Here is a 15,107-nt window from a genome sequence, read left to right as displayed (position 1 = left end):
GGTCCAGTCGTGGCCAACTCTGGGTTTGCTTTATTGGCCGAGGGAGCCGGCATACAGCTTCCAGGTCATGTGGCCAGCATGACTAAGCCGCTTCTGGTGAACCAGAGCAGCGCACGGAAACGCCGTTTACCTTCCCGCCGGAGCGGTACCTATTTATCTACTTGCACCTTGACGTGCTTTCAAACTGCTAGGAGCAGGGACCGAACAACGGGAGCTCACCCTGTTGCGGGGATTCGAACCGGCAACCTTCTGATCAGCAAGTCCTAGGCTCTGTGGTTTAACCCACAGCGCCACCTGCATCCCTTTACAAAAGCTATAGATATGCTTTAATATCTCTGGCTACGTACTTACATTCCTGATGGTCTAGCTTTAATGCTTCAGCTTTCCTCTTCCCAATCACAGTCTCTTTCTTGAACTCTGTTCTCCCTACCTACCTCACCCCCACACTCTGATGCCTCTGAATGATGTACTGTTACATCACAATGGGGCTTTGTAGGCAAGGGTGAATAATAGGCTCTCCTTTGGCTGCTCTTGGCTTAAAAGCTGTCTAGAGTCTGATCAGCCTGAGGCCAAACAAGCTGACTGCTTAGGCAAAATGCTAGGCTCTGAACATCAATCCTCCTCAATTCCCCATCATCAGCTGTCAAACAAAAAAAGAAGGAACAGCAACCAGCAGCAGAACAATATGGCAGCAGTTGTGCTGGAGAGGAACAGGCAGGAATTGGGCAGAAGACCTGAATCCAGAAGAACAGAGGGAGACAGAGCCATGAAGCAAGGTAGAGAGTAGCCTTTTTAATCTTAACCACCTGAACTGGAGCTCCCCAGTAATGATGTGCCGATCACCAGGTCTTGTGGAGACTTGTGGATACATGGGGCTTTTCAAGACCCAATGATCAGCTCATCAATGGTACTTGGGAAGCCCCATGCATAGCACTTCACAAGACCTGGTGATGATTGAGTGCATAAGCCTCAGACATGCTCATGTAATGCCACACCATGATTTGGTTTCAATTGTGAACAAGCTCAGCATGAATTCTAGTTCTCCTATAAGTGTCACAAGGCAAATAGAGCAGTTGTTCCACATTATGTTGTACACACTTTCCTGCCCATGGATACCAATATAGGTTCTGGCCTTTAGTCTCGGCCCCTCAGCACCTTCTGATATGATTCTGTGCTTACAACTATTGTGTAAAATAGGGAAACTACTTGGGAGAGGAATCTATATGTCATAAGAGTACAGTCATTTCAAAGGTGTTACTCCTGTAGGGCAGTTTGTGGTCAAACAGATGATTCATAGTGGATGCTGCTTGTGACAGGTAAGTTGTTGTATGCCATCTTTCCTTGCATCTAGCAATTTACCTGTTCTATTCAACAGCATAGCTTTTCTGTTTGTGCAGCCAAAGTATGAGTAACCTGCCTTCTTTCTCACAATAGCATCTAAAGCACTTTTGTAAAAATTGTATTTGACAGGTTCAAAATTGTTTCATACGAAAGCCCAGTTCTTAAGAAAACAAAAAAGCTTGAGTTTTGTGGATACGGTCTTTTGCATAATCCTTAAAGAGTCATGCAAAGCTAAAACCTCGTTTAATATCAGCCTACATGCTTTATTCTGGTTACCTGCTAATTGCAGATTTTGAAATCTACTAGTATTAAACATCTGTCATTGAGTTGCTCCTCTCAAAAAGAGTCGACTCCTTTCAATATATTTGTGAGGTTGCTGCAAGGAGAAAATGAGGAGCAGTGTGCACATTTTTGAAGGAACTCTTTTAAAAAAAAAGTTTATGAGAATAGCAATTACCATATGTACCACTCTAAAGTGGCAGAAGAATTTTAAAGATAAGGAAAGGTATACCCTTATTCTGGGACCTGTTTCCTTAAGGGATCACCCTGCCCCATGTGTCTATTCAACCACTTCAATCTGCAGAACTTGCACTTCTACAAGTGCCACAGAATGTTTGTACCACATTTGTGAAGAGTTTATCTTTTAGTGTAGCAACACCTGTGCTTTGGAATTCCTTACTTTATTGACACTGGCATATGCCCTCACTATATTGTTGTAGATGCATACTGAAAACTTTTTTATTTCAACAAAACTACTCAGACATGTAACTTAGCCTCCAATATTTGCCTTGAAAAGTGCTACTATTTTTGTGTGTTTTAATTATAATTATTTTATTTATATATTTTAATAGGTTTGTGCATATTAACTATATTTTGTCTATAATTTTAGTATGTATGCTGTTTAGAGAGTGTTTTGATTAAGCAGTTTATAAACCTTCCTAAATTGAAATAATTGGGGGTTTGGGAAAAGAATACTGTCTTTATTTAGTTTCTTGTGCTCACCGTGAACTGATACAACTTCTTAGCTTGATGACCTAAGACTAGGTTCTATATTTCTGCATTACATTAAATTTTACATTACATTACTGCATTACATTAAATTTTAGATTTTTTAATTTTTTTGCAAATTTTGACTTTCCCTGTTGAAGGAATTGACACTCACAACTGTTCTGAATATACACATACAGCTAATTGTTTCCTTCCTATTGTGAGCAGGAACATGATCATTTGTCTCTAGGTCTTACCCAATATACAAAATGAAAAGGGTAGCATTACTAGAAAACCAAGAATAAAAGAAACAGAAAATAAAACATGTGTTCTCTTGAGTCCTTAATTTCAGTATAAGATTTCCGCACATTAAGAAATTAAGAAATATGAAATAGTCACTATTCATGCCCAGAGTGAAAGAACAAAGGAAGGCTTTATCTGATAAAGATCATGCCAGTAATTAAGAAATACAAAGTTAACAGTACACAGGTAGTTTAAAAAACCAAACAAAAGATACTGTATTGAGATTGTATAATCAACAGAGTAACCAATTGGACCAACCTCCCATGAAGGCCTCTGGCTTTCTCTTGCTCGTGGTTGTCAATCCTTTGAAGGTTCATTTGTCATGGGGGGAAAAAATATGTTCTATACTTCAGCGAGACCATGATCTTCAGTAGGGAGCTCATTATCTTGCCATTGACTGGCAAAAACTGTTTTCACTGCTGCTAATAAATATATACTAAGAAACATGCTGCCTGCAGTGCAAAAAACATTTTCAAATTTATGCAATAAGGTCCCTATCAGATCTTCTGGGATAGGATGACCCACAGTTTTATAAACTTCAGTCAAAATAAGTTTTCAGATGTACTTTCTCACATTCCTACATACAGTACATATCTCTTTAGCCACATCCTTTTCAACCTTGGTCTGAGCCCTTGGTCTGTAGGTTACAAAATGCCACCTGCTCACACCTTTTAATGACAGTTCTCTAAAGTTTAGACAAAAGGAATAAGAAGGCTTAGCCATCCAAATGCATTTCCATGGGTCTTGCATTATTTCTGCCATAATATCATTTCCCCAGTGCTGTAAATAAACCACTGTATCATCCAGCAATGAGTGAAGATTGTATATATGCTAAAAACCAAACATCTTGAGGGCTGCATACCTGCATGAAGGGATATAGTCAGACTGCAGAGGATTTTGAAGACAGCAGTAAAAATGACACCGGAACTGAGAAGCATAGCACAAAAGAATAGAATAAAAAGAGTGTACATGCTTTAAACACCACACTATAGGAGATAGGAAAATACAACTTTACTGAAGGCAGTATGAGTAGTAGGACAATAAGCAATTGGTTCAAGTTGCAGCAGAGCAAATTTAAAGCAGCTATAAGGAGCTATTTGTCAAATTTTTATAATGGCTTGATAGTGGTTCAAGTTGCCTTGTGGAGCTGTGGAATTTCCTTCCTCCTTCTTAGTTTTTTTGGTTGCTGAATCAAGTGAAAACATTTTCAGCATGATTGTCCTTTATATGTACAACATACATACCTCTTTCAGAACACCATGAGAGATATACACCCTCTTATTTTCTCCAGGTCAACAGTATTATAAATAAAATACAGTGGTACCTCAAGTTAAGTACTTAATTCATTCCGGAGGTCCGTACTTAACCTGAAACTGTTCTTAACCTGAAGCACCACTTTAGCTAATGGGGCCTCCCGCTGCTGCCGGAGCCTGATTTCTGTTCTCATCCTGAAGCAAAGTTCTTAACCTGAAGCACTATTTCTGGGTTAGCGGAGTCTGTAACCTGAAGCGTATGTAACCTGAAGCGTATGTAACCTGAGGTACCACTGTATTGTAGCAGCCTTGGTTATGGATAAGAAAAGGCTTAGTTTGAAAGTATGTTAGTGCAGTCTACAACGTACCCAAATAAATCACTTGAAGTTGTGGAAGCCAGTTGAGAACACTGCTGTTCTTAATACGGTTGTACAGTTGTAGACTACAGCATGCATTCAGGGAAGCATCATGCTTTTCTAAGGAAAGGCACAACATGTCCTAATAGGCATCCACTTCCATGGCATGCTAAACTCCTGCAGTGGAGTCCCTGTATGCTTGAAGAGAGAGAGAGAGAGAGAGAGAGAGAGAGAGAGAGAGAGAGATGGATGCAGGCATGACCTTGCCTCTGCTCCCATTTTCTTCCCACCACTCTCTTATCTGGTGACTAGTACTGCTAGCAAGACTCAACAAGCACATCTTGTACAACTGTACCTGCTGTGTTGAGTGTGGGTGGAGAGTTGAGAAATGTCACTTCAATTCTTCTTGTTATGTATCCATAGCAGAATGATCCAGGGTTTGTTAGGTTGGTTGAAACAAAGCAGGTTATGGCCAGACAGTACTGAAGGCATACTCAAATTCCACTGGCTGCCTCTGTAGCAAGTGAATATGTTATGCTAAAGAGAGAGTAGTTAGTGAAGGATAGCAAAACAGCCTCTCTTTGTACCATTCTCAGAGAATCAGGTGTAATTGTTCTGCCATGGAGGCAAATTTAACATGCATTTGTGAAATGTCAGATCACATTTCAATGAACTGGACGAGTATCAATTCAGAGACTTAGTTCTATTGTTTCCCATGCAATATTGCTATTCTACTGGTGTGGATTGAGAACCCAACAGGAATGTTCCATTAAAATAAATGAAGCATTCTCTTCCAAAATCCAGACTGTTAATGAATCCAAAGGTATGCTCCATTAATTTCGGTGCAGCCAAATTCTGAAAAGTGCTGCTAAAGAATGTATAAGGGTTCTAATTATTTTCAATCTCTATTTTAAATATTCACTCATTTAGCCTTCCTGGCAGCAGCTTGGCAGCATCTAGTGCAATTGTTCCTTGCTGCAAAGTGTGGAACTGGCAGAGTGAATGGGTGCATGACTTCTACCTGCCTTCCTTCCATCTGACGGCCACAGCATCAAGATGAAAATTGCTTGCTTGATGGGTGGCAGGGGCAGGGGGGTTCTCTGCTGGAGTGGGGTCCAACCATGGTGGATGGGAGCCTACTTGGCTGCTATCTCCCCATTGCTATGTCAACAGCAGCTTCAAGAATGGCGAATGAAATTGTCAATGTTGCTGGGTGAAAAGTGACAGTCTCCAGTTTTGAACTTTTACAGTGGAATATATAGAGGTTTGTGTAACACTTTTATTTTATGAGAAAAAGCATTCCCTCCAACAGGGGCATTGTAAGGTACTTAAAAAGACACTGCAGGAGTTTGCATAATATTTGCATAGTTTAAATTATATGTCTAGATGAAAATTTAGGCTGGCTTTCAGAAAGGAAAAAAGGATAGAGATGAGGGAGAAATTTGACTCAGTTAATATTTAAAGCCAAGCCTACTTAATTCATACTTTCTGGAACAATATGGAAACTGAAACATAGCCTTTCTTTGAAATTTACATTTCCCTGAATTTTGCAATGCAGTTTTCCGATCAACTAATGTGTACAAAAATGAATATACTAGGGTAAATTTATATGTTATGCATTTAAATGTATGTGTTAGCTAAAACAGCACACAAAAATGCATTACATTGGGCAAAAAGCTTTGCAAAAATGTGGATATCAGAAAAAAATGCAAAAAACAAATCTATTACAAGAAATTCACACTAAAATGCAGATTAATCTTCATGAGGATATTATTATTATTATTATTATTATTATTATTATTATTATTGACAAACAAATGTGGAAATGTGGAGAATCCTAGATTGGAAAAGTAAGAAACCAAGAGAATCTGAAATTGACATCTTTGCCCATTGCTAGTCAAGCCCTACTTTGAGCTATGATGTACCAACATGACTTTCTGGTTCTGGTACACTGTATGTTTATTGAGCCCTCCACCCGAAACACAATTGACAAGAACTACTGCTTTTGAATATATTAAAAGTAAAATAAAGGCCTCTGGGAAAATTAAGAAGATGAGTGGGTGTGGGATTTCAGTGGCAGTATGTTGTGACATGCTCAGTTATAATGTTTTTAAAAGAATCATTTTAAGCATAAATTTATAAAAGAGGGCAAGGGCCAGGAGTTCTGGGGGCTGGCACTAAAGATGCAGGCCTGGGGCCCACTAGGTCATCCTCTAACAATGCCCCTACCCTCCAGGATTTCACAGGTGAAAACCTATGCACCCTGTTCACACACTATTCTCATACCAAAGATCACTTTGCATGCCCCACACCTTCCCCCATTACACACAGTGAAAATCTGTACTTCACCTGCTATATTCTTTATCAAACTGTCCATCTTATTGCTTTAAGAGCCGTGGTGGTGAGGGTTCCCTTTGTTAAAGAGTCAACTTACTAACTATGAACTGATTCTGCAACCATGGATCATTATATAACTGAACAACACCATCCACTCACAAGACGAAGGTCTCTAATGGCTTGGAAGAACCCCAAAATTTGCTTAAGTACAAAAAAATCTTTAGGAAAAGAAAACTCTTAAAGCTATCAACTCCAAAGTTAGCCCTATGAGGAATGAGCACAAATAATGCTGATTATTGGGGTACAAAATGGTAGGAAGGGGGAATGGACTGGCCTATGCTGGAAGAAGGCATGGCTGGCTGTAATTCTGAACAGGAGTACTCCACATGCCAATATTCTTTTGAAGATCCACATTAGGCTATAAAACATAATTGCCCGGCATTATGTTATTAAAAGTTCAAAATATGCTGTGTGAAATCACACTGTGCATTGCATGATGGCACCTTAGTGTTCATCCAAATCCATTTAAATGAATGTGTGCTAGAGACTCCCACACAGGAGTTTTAACTTTAGAAACTTGTGTGTGTGTGTGTGTGTGTGTGTTTGTTCTTGTTCTGAAGCCTGAAGAATGATATCACTAGCAAGTCATTTCCCCAAGATCTGAACAAGGGGCCCTTGAAGATTGGTGTTTTATTGCAGGTATATTGTGCCACATGCTCTTGACACAATAATAGTGCACCATTGGTGGACTTATTCTGCTTTATTAGTTATTAATATCCCCAGGGACACTACATTATTGCTGTCTGGAGGGGCTATAGCACAAAAAGTGGGAGAAAATTAAACTGGAAAGTTTGTGCTATTAAAAGTTACAGGATTTCAGCAGAAAGTTATGGGATATGCAATAAATGAAAAAGCTGCAGTGTGACCACCCCAAAAACCTTTACAGGTGCAGACAGTATTGAAAGTATATGGCACCCTGTCCCCATAGCATCATGATGACAGATCACCACAAATGCTCACTAAAGAGGATGTCTGGAAGGGTCCAAGGTATCCCCAGTGGTTTTCTAAGGGTAGCTTCCAGAAAGCCCCCTATTAAACTGAAATAATTCAACCAAAACTGAAGGCTTTGTGAACAGCCAGTTTATAAACATATCCTTATTTGATAAGCAGAAAGATTAAAATGCTGGATTGTTGTTGTTTTTAAAAAAATGTTGCGTAGCACATGCTTTTTACTTCCAGCAATTATGATATGTACACTTTATTCAGAAATACAATGATGAGTTCAATCAACTTATATGATGCCTATATTTTGTTATTCATTTCAGATTTCAGAGACCTATGCCTTTCTACCAAGAGAAGCGGTGACACGATTTCTAATGAGCTGCTCAGAGTGCCAGAAAAGAATGCATTTAAACCCAGATGGAGCAGATCACAAAGGTAACTTTAGTGCCAAAGAGTGGGATGTAATTTTATTCATAATGCCCATTTGTATTTCCTTGGTTTAAATGAAGACTCATAAAACATTGTACACTAGAACGGTTCAACAAGTCATATCGTCTCATTCACTTAAGTCAGAATATAGTAGTCTTCTGCATTCTCTCAAAGGATTATGTGTAATACCATGTTCCTGCTAAAATGGTAATTTTACCTGAGGGAAACATTCCCCCCCTTCCTTTTTGTGTGTCCACTTTTGTGTGTCCAAGGAGGAGATAGCGTGCATGAATAGTCACAATGTTTTGGATTTATAAACTCAAAATATTTGTCTAAAAAGATGCATGTACCTTCTGTCAGGGTAGCATGATGGAGCAACTTAAAATACCAAAGATAATAAGGACTACAGGAACCTGAGATGCCAGCAAATGAAGCTTGTATCACCCCTAATGTAAAGGCCTTCATGTGCTCTCATGAATGTTGATGCCCTCAGCAGGGTGAAGATCAGACTAATGTAGTTTCTTACTCATTTTTATTTGCTGCTGCTCATTTAACAGGGGGATTGTTCCATAAACTGTTTATATGACTTCATGGGCATTTTTTGTGTTAAGCAACTTGTGGGGTGTGTGTGTGTGTGTGTGTGTGTGTGTGGAATGTCCAGGAAGGCAAGTTAGATTATTTTAATAAATAAATAAAAGTAAAAATAAGGGCTCATTTAAGGTACCAAGGAGTCCTATACTGAATATATATTTTGAGACAAAGGACAACACCCCCTTCTTAGTCTTCTATATAAATAAATTATTATTATTATGCACACACAAACCTATACATAGTACTACTGCCATTAGAATTCCAACTAAAGTTAACATTTTAGAGCAATGAGGCGATTCCTCCTCAGGAGAAATTTTGAGGGAATCCCAAAGAGATTTGATAAATGAGCAAATTTTCTCAGAAGTCTTTTCCCGTACTTGAACGACGCAGGAAGGATTCCTTGCCCCATCCATTCCATCCAGTCTTACCCCTTGCTGGACTTATTCTCTAGCACAGTTAGAATGCTAGTTAAATCAGGCCATTATATTATTCTGGCACATAATATGGTGACCTTGCAGATGCTAAAGATATCTGGATTGACTTGTAGCTGAATGAAATAATGCCTGAAAACCCTGTGCTTGCTGCTTTGAGTGTCATCATGGAAGAAAGGGGGAATATAAATATAATAAGTAAGTGCTAAAATCCACCAAAACATTGTCACATAGGACTTTTTCAGGAGACCCAGTTCACACATCGTGACAGCTGTAAAGCAGTGTTTCATGATGAAACACACCCATAGTATGAAGTACTATATACCATTTATTTGTAATTATTTTGTTTATAAAAAACTCCATAATCATACCTTATTTAATCTTTGTTTATTCTTACAGATAATGGGAAGCCCCCAACTTTGGTTACCAGCATGATTGATTACAACATGCCAATCACAATGGCCTACATGAAGCACATGAAGCTACAGTTATTAAATTCCCAGCAAGATGAGGTAAATATCTAAGACTACTTCATAGTAGGTAGGGACGCGGGTGGCGCTGTGGGTAAAACCTCAGTGCCTAGGACTTGCTGATCATAAGGTTGGCGGTTCGAATCCCCGCGGTGGGGTGAGCTCCCACCGTTCGGTCCCAGCTCTTGCCCACCTAGCAGTTCGAAAGCACCCCTAAGTGCAAGTAGACAAATAGGGACCGCTTTATAGCGGGAAGGTAAACGGCGTTTCCGTGTGCGGCACTGGTGCTGGCTCGCCAGATGCCGCTTAGTCACGCTGGCCACGTGACCCGGAAGTGTTTTCGGACGGCGCCGGCTCCCGGCCTCTTGAGCGAGATGAGCACGCAACCCTAGAGTCGGACACGACTGGCCCGTATGGGCAGGGGTACCTTTAGCTTTACTTTAATTCATAGTAACAGTAGTGGTGGACTATGTTCATCTATGGTTACCTTATTACATTAGCAATTTGTTTAGTCTACTATTAAGAGCAATTTTTAAAGCTACAACTTCATTTGCTCTAATGACACAGGAGGAATGGAAAACATTCACTTAATCATAGGTTTGAAATCATACCTTGCTATTTATAGTTTATGATTCTACCTAGAGTATGCAACATATTCAATCTTGAGAGCTGATCATATGGGGTTTTCTATGGTTCTGTTTCCTCATGTTCAAATAATGAGAGAGAAGGGGAAAGGTACTTGGGAAGGACATTCTTCTGGATTGTTCACTTCACTCCTTGGGCTTGACTTGACCGGCTTTTTCTTAATAATACTCAAGTATGGAAGAGCTGTTTTGTTGGCTCATGTTAACGTTTATTCTTCAAATATTTTAGATGGCAGATTTTGAAGAGTTCCATTTTAAGGCAGAAGTGGGAGGTCAGAAAGGCAATTGTGGCCCTTCAGGACTCTCCATCTGATCCTTAGGATTCTCAGCATGTCTTCTGAACATGGGGCTTAGATCACTCCAGACAAACCATGACCTCTAGCCAATATTTGTCCTACTTTGGCATTTCTGGGAGAGCTAAACCACAAGCCCACGTTCAGATGACCAACTAGCCAAACCATGACTTAACTCAGCACAGTGCAGCAGCAGAACTAGAACAGATACAAAGCAGCTGTGACCTCCTCTCCAAGCATGCTCATTCATGCTAAGTCATGGTTTGGCTTAATATTATGCATAGTGAAACTGTAAAAGCTATTGCCAGAGGCAGTACTGAAGCCTGGGAAGGGTATGAGAGAGCATGTACATTTGGGACTTATTATCAACCAAGTCCATCAGAAACTTCTGTAGATGTCTTAAGAACTAGCATGCTTAGGTCTTGAACCTAGTTTGTTCAATTCACATGGTTTGTTAGTGTGTATGTTAATGTGCATGTGTTTAAATGATCCCTGCCAAATAAAACACTTTAGCGCAGCTTCAAAAGTGAGTCGCTACTTAAATTTACAGCAAAACCCTTGAGTCTGGGTTTATGCAAGTGGGATTTCAGAATATGCTTAAAGCTTTTCTGAGTAGGGGTTTTCTGAGTGGGATAAGCAGAAGAACTATAATGAGGAGTTGATCTGATTATCTGGGAGAATTAAAGGAAAACTGATCTAGTATTTTTGCCTTTTCTCTGTTTTACATTAAACCATCTGACAATTTAGTAGAATAATTAGATGGATAGGGTCACTTGCAGCTTAGACAGGGTCTCAAAGGTCATGTAAGATATTTGCAGTTATTAAGATCATATTGAATTATGTAATGTTTTCCATTCAGTTTCATGTTTGCAAGCTAGTTGATGAAAGGCTTAAGCTGAAATCCTGTACCTGCTTACCTAAGAATAAGTTCCATTGAACTTAATAAGACCAGCTTCAGTGTAGATGTGTCTAGGATTTTGCTACATGTGAAAGAAAGGCAAGGTAGACTGGCATCTTCTAATACCACCACCATTCCTTTTATTTAATATGTTCAGGCTTTGAGTGCCATTGCTTATGTAGTTAAAATGGCACATTTCACAGAAAATAGGCAGGTATCAGCAGCTTTCCAGGGTGTGGAAGAAGTGCAGAAGTAAACAAAAATATCTGAAGTAAAAACCTGAATAGGGAGATCTCAAGAATAACCACAAAATACTGATGGTCAGAAACCTAGGTGGATTGATCCACACTGACTTTGCACTACCTTGCCCCACACTCCTCTCCATCCTTGAATGCTGGAATTCTCCATCCTGGAATCCATCCTCGAACTCAGCCAGAGGGAGGTCAGGTGAGCAGCACAGGCCAACCATACTGGCTACCCCTGCTCTATTTCCTTCCCTTCCTACCAGTAGCAGATAATGTGATGCCCTCCAGATGCTGGACTCCAGGTCTCATCAGCCAAAGCAAGCATAGTGATTCATCAGAGAGAGCACCCTGTTGGCGACCCCTAGGGCATATCACTGTGGAGGAGTGCTGACTAACTGGACCAGTAAACAGGAACCAAATAATGATAGCAAGACTCCATACTGTCACTGTTAGCTGCAGGTCTTATTTATCAATTCTACTGGCTTTGTTCCTGCATCCTATCATCATAGAGCACATCTAACAACTGAATACTGATGGTGGAAGAGGGGAGTATCAGAGAAATGTGACTCTGAGTAGAATACAGTTGACTGGACATCAGTAGCCAGTGCTGTTTTATGCAAGAGCTTCTCACCTTACTCACTGTCTAGCAGGAGCAATCTATGTGAAGAGAAAAAAGTCAACTCTTTATTTAAAAATATGCCACCATTCTTAATACGGCTAGCTTCAGGTTTGAAGGGGCCTCTGGTAAACGTGCTCTGGTAGGTTGCCTCCAATATTAGTGGGTCTCCTGATATGGGCTTACCTGAAAACAGCTATAAGCCGCTTCCCTCTGTGAGTGAGTATAGTAGTGGCCGATGTAGGTGTCTTTTTCCATTGATGGAGTGATTGGTGGGTGGAGCATGGCCACACCATTTTGTGATCCTTTCTCTCTTTTCTGCTCTATAGATGTGGCAGCCATTACACAAGCCCCCCAAGTAGTCATTTTGTGTCATGCCATGCCCCAATAGCAGCCATTCCCCACTCCCAAATGTGCACACTGGCCCAGAAGGCCTTTGTGCGTACAGAGCCTATTTACAGCTCAGTGTAAATTAGGCTAATTTTTCAGGAATTTTGTCCCCTTTGCCAGGTTGCAAATATGTGTAATGGTGTTAAATACTGCTACTGATTAATGATTTGGACTTGATTCAGAAACGGCATACTTAAAATGAATAAATTTGTTTTGGTTCAAATTGGACTCAAAATTGTTCCTTTGAATTGGGGAGCTCCGGGTCTGGCATGCTCCCAATAGTGTTATTGGGGATTGACAAGGCCTTCACACCCCGGAGGAATATAACAAGGACTGCAGGCCTCCACAAGCTCCAGATGAGTCCCAATCCACTCCCTTCCTTTCTTCCCCACCCACCACGATTTACTTGGTAGAGGCAGCAAAGGTCTACTGTTGTGACCTTGATTGCGGCAATAGTATTGTTGGCTCCATGATCCCTGGAGTAACACCTTCCTGGGGTTTCTGGGTCCTTAGTAAGGAGTCATTAGCTTAAAGAAACTTTGGCCTCCAGGAATCTTGTTGAACATGTTTTTGGACACCAGTTTTCTTGGGCCCAGAACATTTCCCTGTGCTGCTGCAGAGCCTAATAAAGGAAGCGGCAGCAGCAGCAGCAACCCTTCTCATCACTGTTTATACTGCCATAACATAGGTTTCAGTGGGAAAGGGAAGAGGACTGCGGCAATGGGCAGGGCTGGTGCCGGGAGCCAAGCCTTTAATAATCACAAGCAGAGCCCAACTTTTTTAGAGGATTAAGCTCAGCTCATAATTTGCTTGGAAGTTCTTAATGAGGAGAAGTTCTTAATTTGGACTCCAAACTTTGCCGTTATGAATTTTGGGTGGGATAAGAATCTTGATAACCACATTAATTTTGGAAGGAACTTATTTCACATGGGGAAGCAGAATTCTTCTTGGAAGCTCTCATATACTGAAAGAGTGTAACATGTCATTACACAGTGCAAAGAGAGTTGTTCAGTACAGAGACACTAAACCTTTAGACTGTCTTGTTTCATATTATGAAATGGGGGGAGCTGTGGTGAGAGCACCTCAGCTATCTGGAACTGTTCTATTTTGCCTTTTTTAAATCATTGATTATCAATCATAGTACCTCAGTTACTTATAGAAATTCTGCTTCTCTTCACTCTAATTCCCATGCCCTTCTCCGCAGTAGCTGTAATCCTGAGTCTATTTACACTCATCAATTGGATTTAAGCACATGTAACTGGGCACAACAGTCAGTTAATTACTCTTGTATAGATCTTGTAGTTAAATAACAAAGAATCAAAGCATTCTAGGTTGTCAGTTCTAGGCTGAACAACACCAAGTAATTGCTTGGTAAACCCTAATCTATATGAACACTGTGCCTGAAAATTATCTTGACATTTGTTAATATGCTTGTGATACAGAATTTTATATTTTCAGGATGAAAGCTCTATAGAAAGTGATGAATTTGATCTGAGTGACTCCACCAGGATGTCTGCTGTGAACTCTGACCTCAGTTCAAATCTCGAAGAAAGAATTCAAAGTCCGCAGAATCTCCAGGGCCAGCAAGATGGTAAGCTAACTTTTCAGCAAATGAAGCTGAGTTTTGTTGATCAGTTCCTTTTTTCTTTTGTTCATTGTCAATGATGTGGGGTATAGGGTAGTAAACAAAGCCATTTCTGCTACTATTCATTCATTATGATGCTTCTGATCTGTGCACATTTATTGTGTCTGTAGACAACTTTAAGTACTCTTTTGTGTCTAAATGATTTACTTGGCTCACTTTTGTGACACTTCCCAAAGATGCAAAAATATTCAGCCTTATATATAACATATATTATGAAGAGACAATGGCATTTCCAAATGTGCACGCCTCTAGTTTATTTCACAAAAGTAAACTACCATTCATTTTTATGGGAAAATATGAAGTATTGCACATGGAGACATTGCAATACATGGAGGCAAAACTAGCCATACGCAGAGGCACTGAATGTACACCAAGGAATCTGTGGTTTTCCAGATGTTGTTGAACTACGACACCTGTCAGCCTCAACCAGCATGGTCAATGGTCAGGGGTGATGAGGGCCACAGATTCCCCACAGCCTGTTGCATATACCCATGAGTCCTCAAGATCACTGAAAAATATAGGTCTCCCTTCTAAACACTAGCTAAAAATAAAGAAGCAGGACTTCAGCCAAAAAAGAAAAAGAAAAAAAGAGGCTTTTAGTAGCAGAGATGTCAGAAAGAGGACTTTCAGTCTTGCTTCTGACATGGAGTCTGCTTTAGTAGTGATGGTATCCACAATATACTGACAACAATTTTATTAGTCTTTTTCGTGTAAAATTGAGGTTGGCATGGAGTGGATTAGGGTTCATTTTAAGTAAATGGAGTCCAGTGTCTGACTGCCATGCTGCCCTTGACTACATCTATTACCCTTTTGAACTTTATCCTGCATCCTAGCAACATCCCATATCAGAGATAGGCCAAGACCTGAGAACTATAT

At 40.1% G+C, this 15,107-nt stretch overlaps 1 protein-coding gene across 4 annotated transcripts in view; it reads left to right on the top strand.

The window, feature by feature from the left end:
• The window catches only part of NOL4 (nucleolar protein 4), a 115,519-nt gene that overhangs the window by 38,850 nt on the left and 61,562 nt on the right, over positions 1–15,107 (top strand). For 3 of the 4 annotated variants that reach the window (XM_083622987.1, XM_083622986.1, XM_083622989.1), the window contains exons 3-5: positions 7,903–8,014; positions 9,430–9,542; positions 14,045–14,177. In XM_083622987.1, coding sequence (XP_083479113.1) covers positions 7,903–8,014; positions 9,430–9,542; positions 14,045–14,177 — 358 coding nt within the window. Of the gene's footprint in view, positions 1–535; positions 777–7,902; positions 8,015–9,429; positions 9,543–14,044; positions 14,178–15,107 lie in introns of those variants that run through there. The other variant, XM_083622988.1, reaches the window with a different exon arrangement.

This window comes from Podarcis filfolensis (genome assembly GCF_964270895.1).
Source record: "Podarcis filfolensis genome assembly, chromosome: 7".
Lineage (NCBI taxonomy): Eukaryota > Metazoa > Chordata > Lepidosauria > Squamata > Lacertidae > Podarcis > Podarcis filfolensis.
Note: the sequence above shows the minus strand (reverse complement) of the source record. Positions and strands in the feature narration are given on the sequence as shown.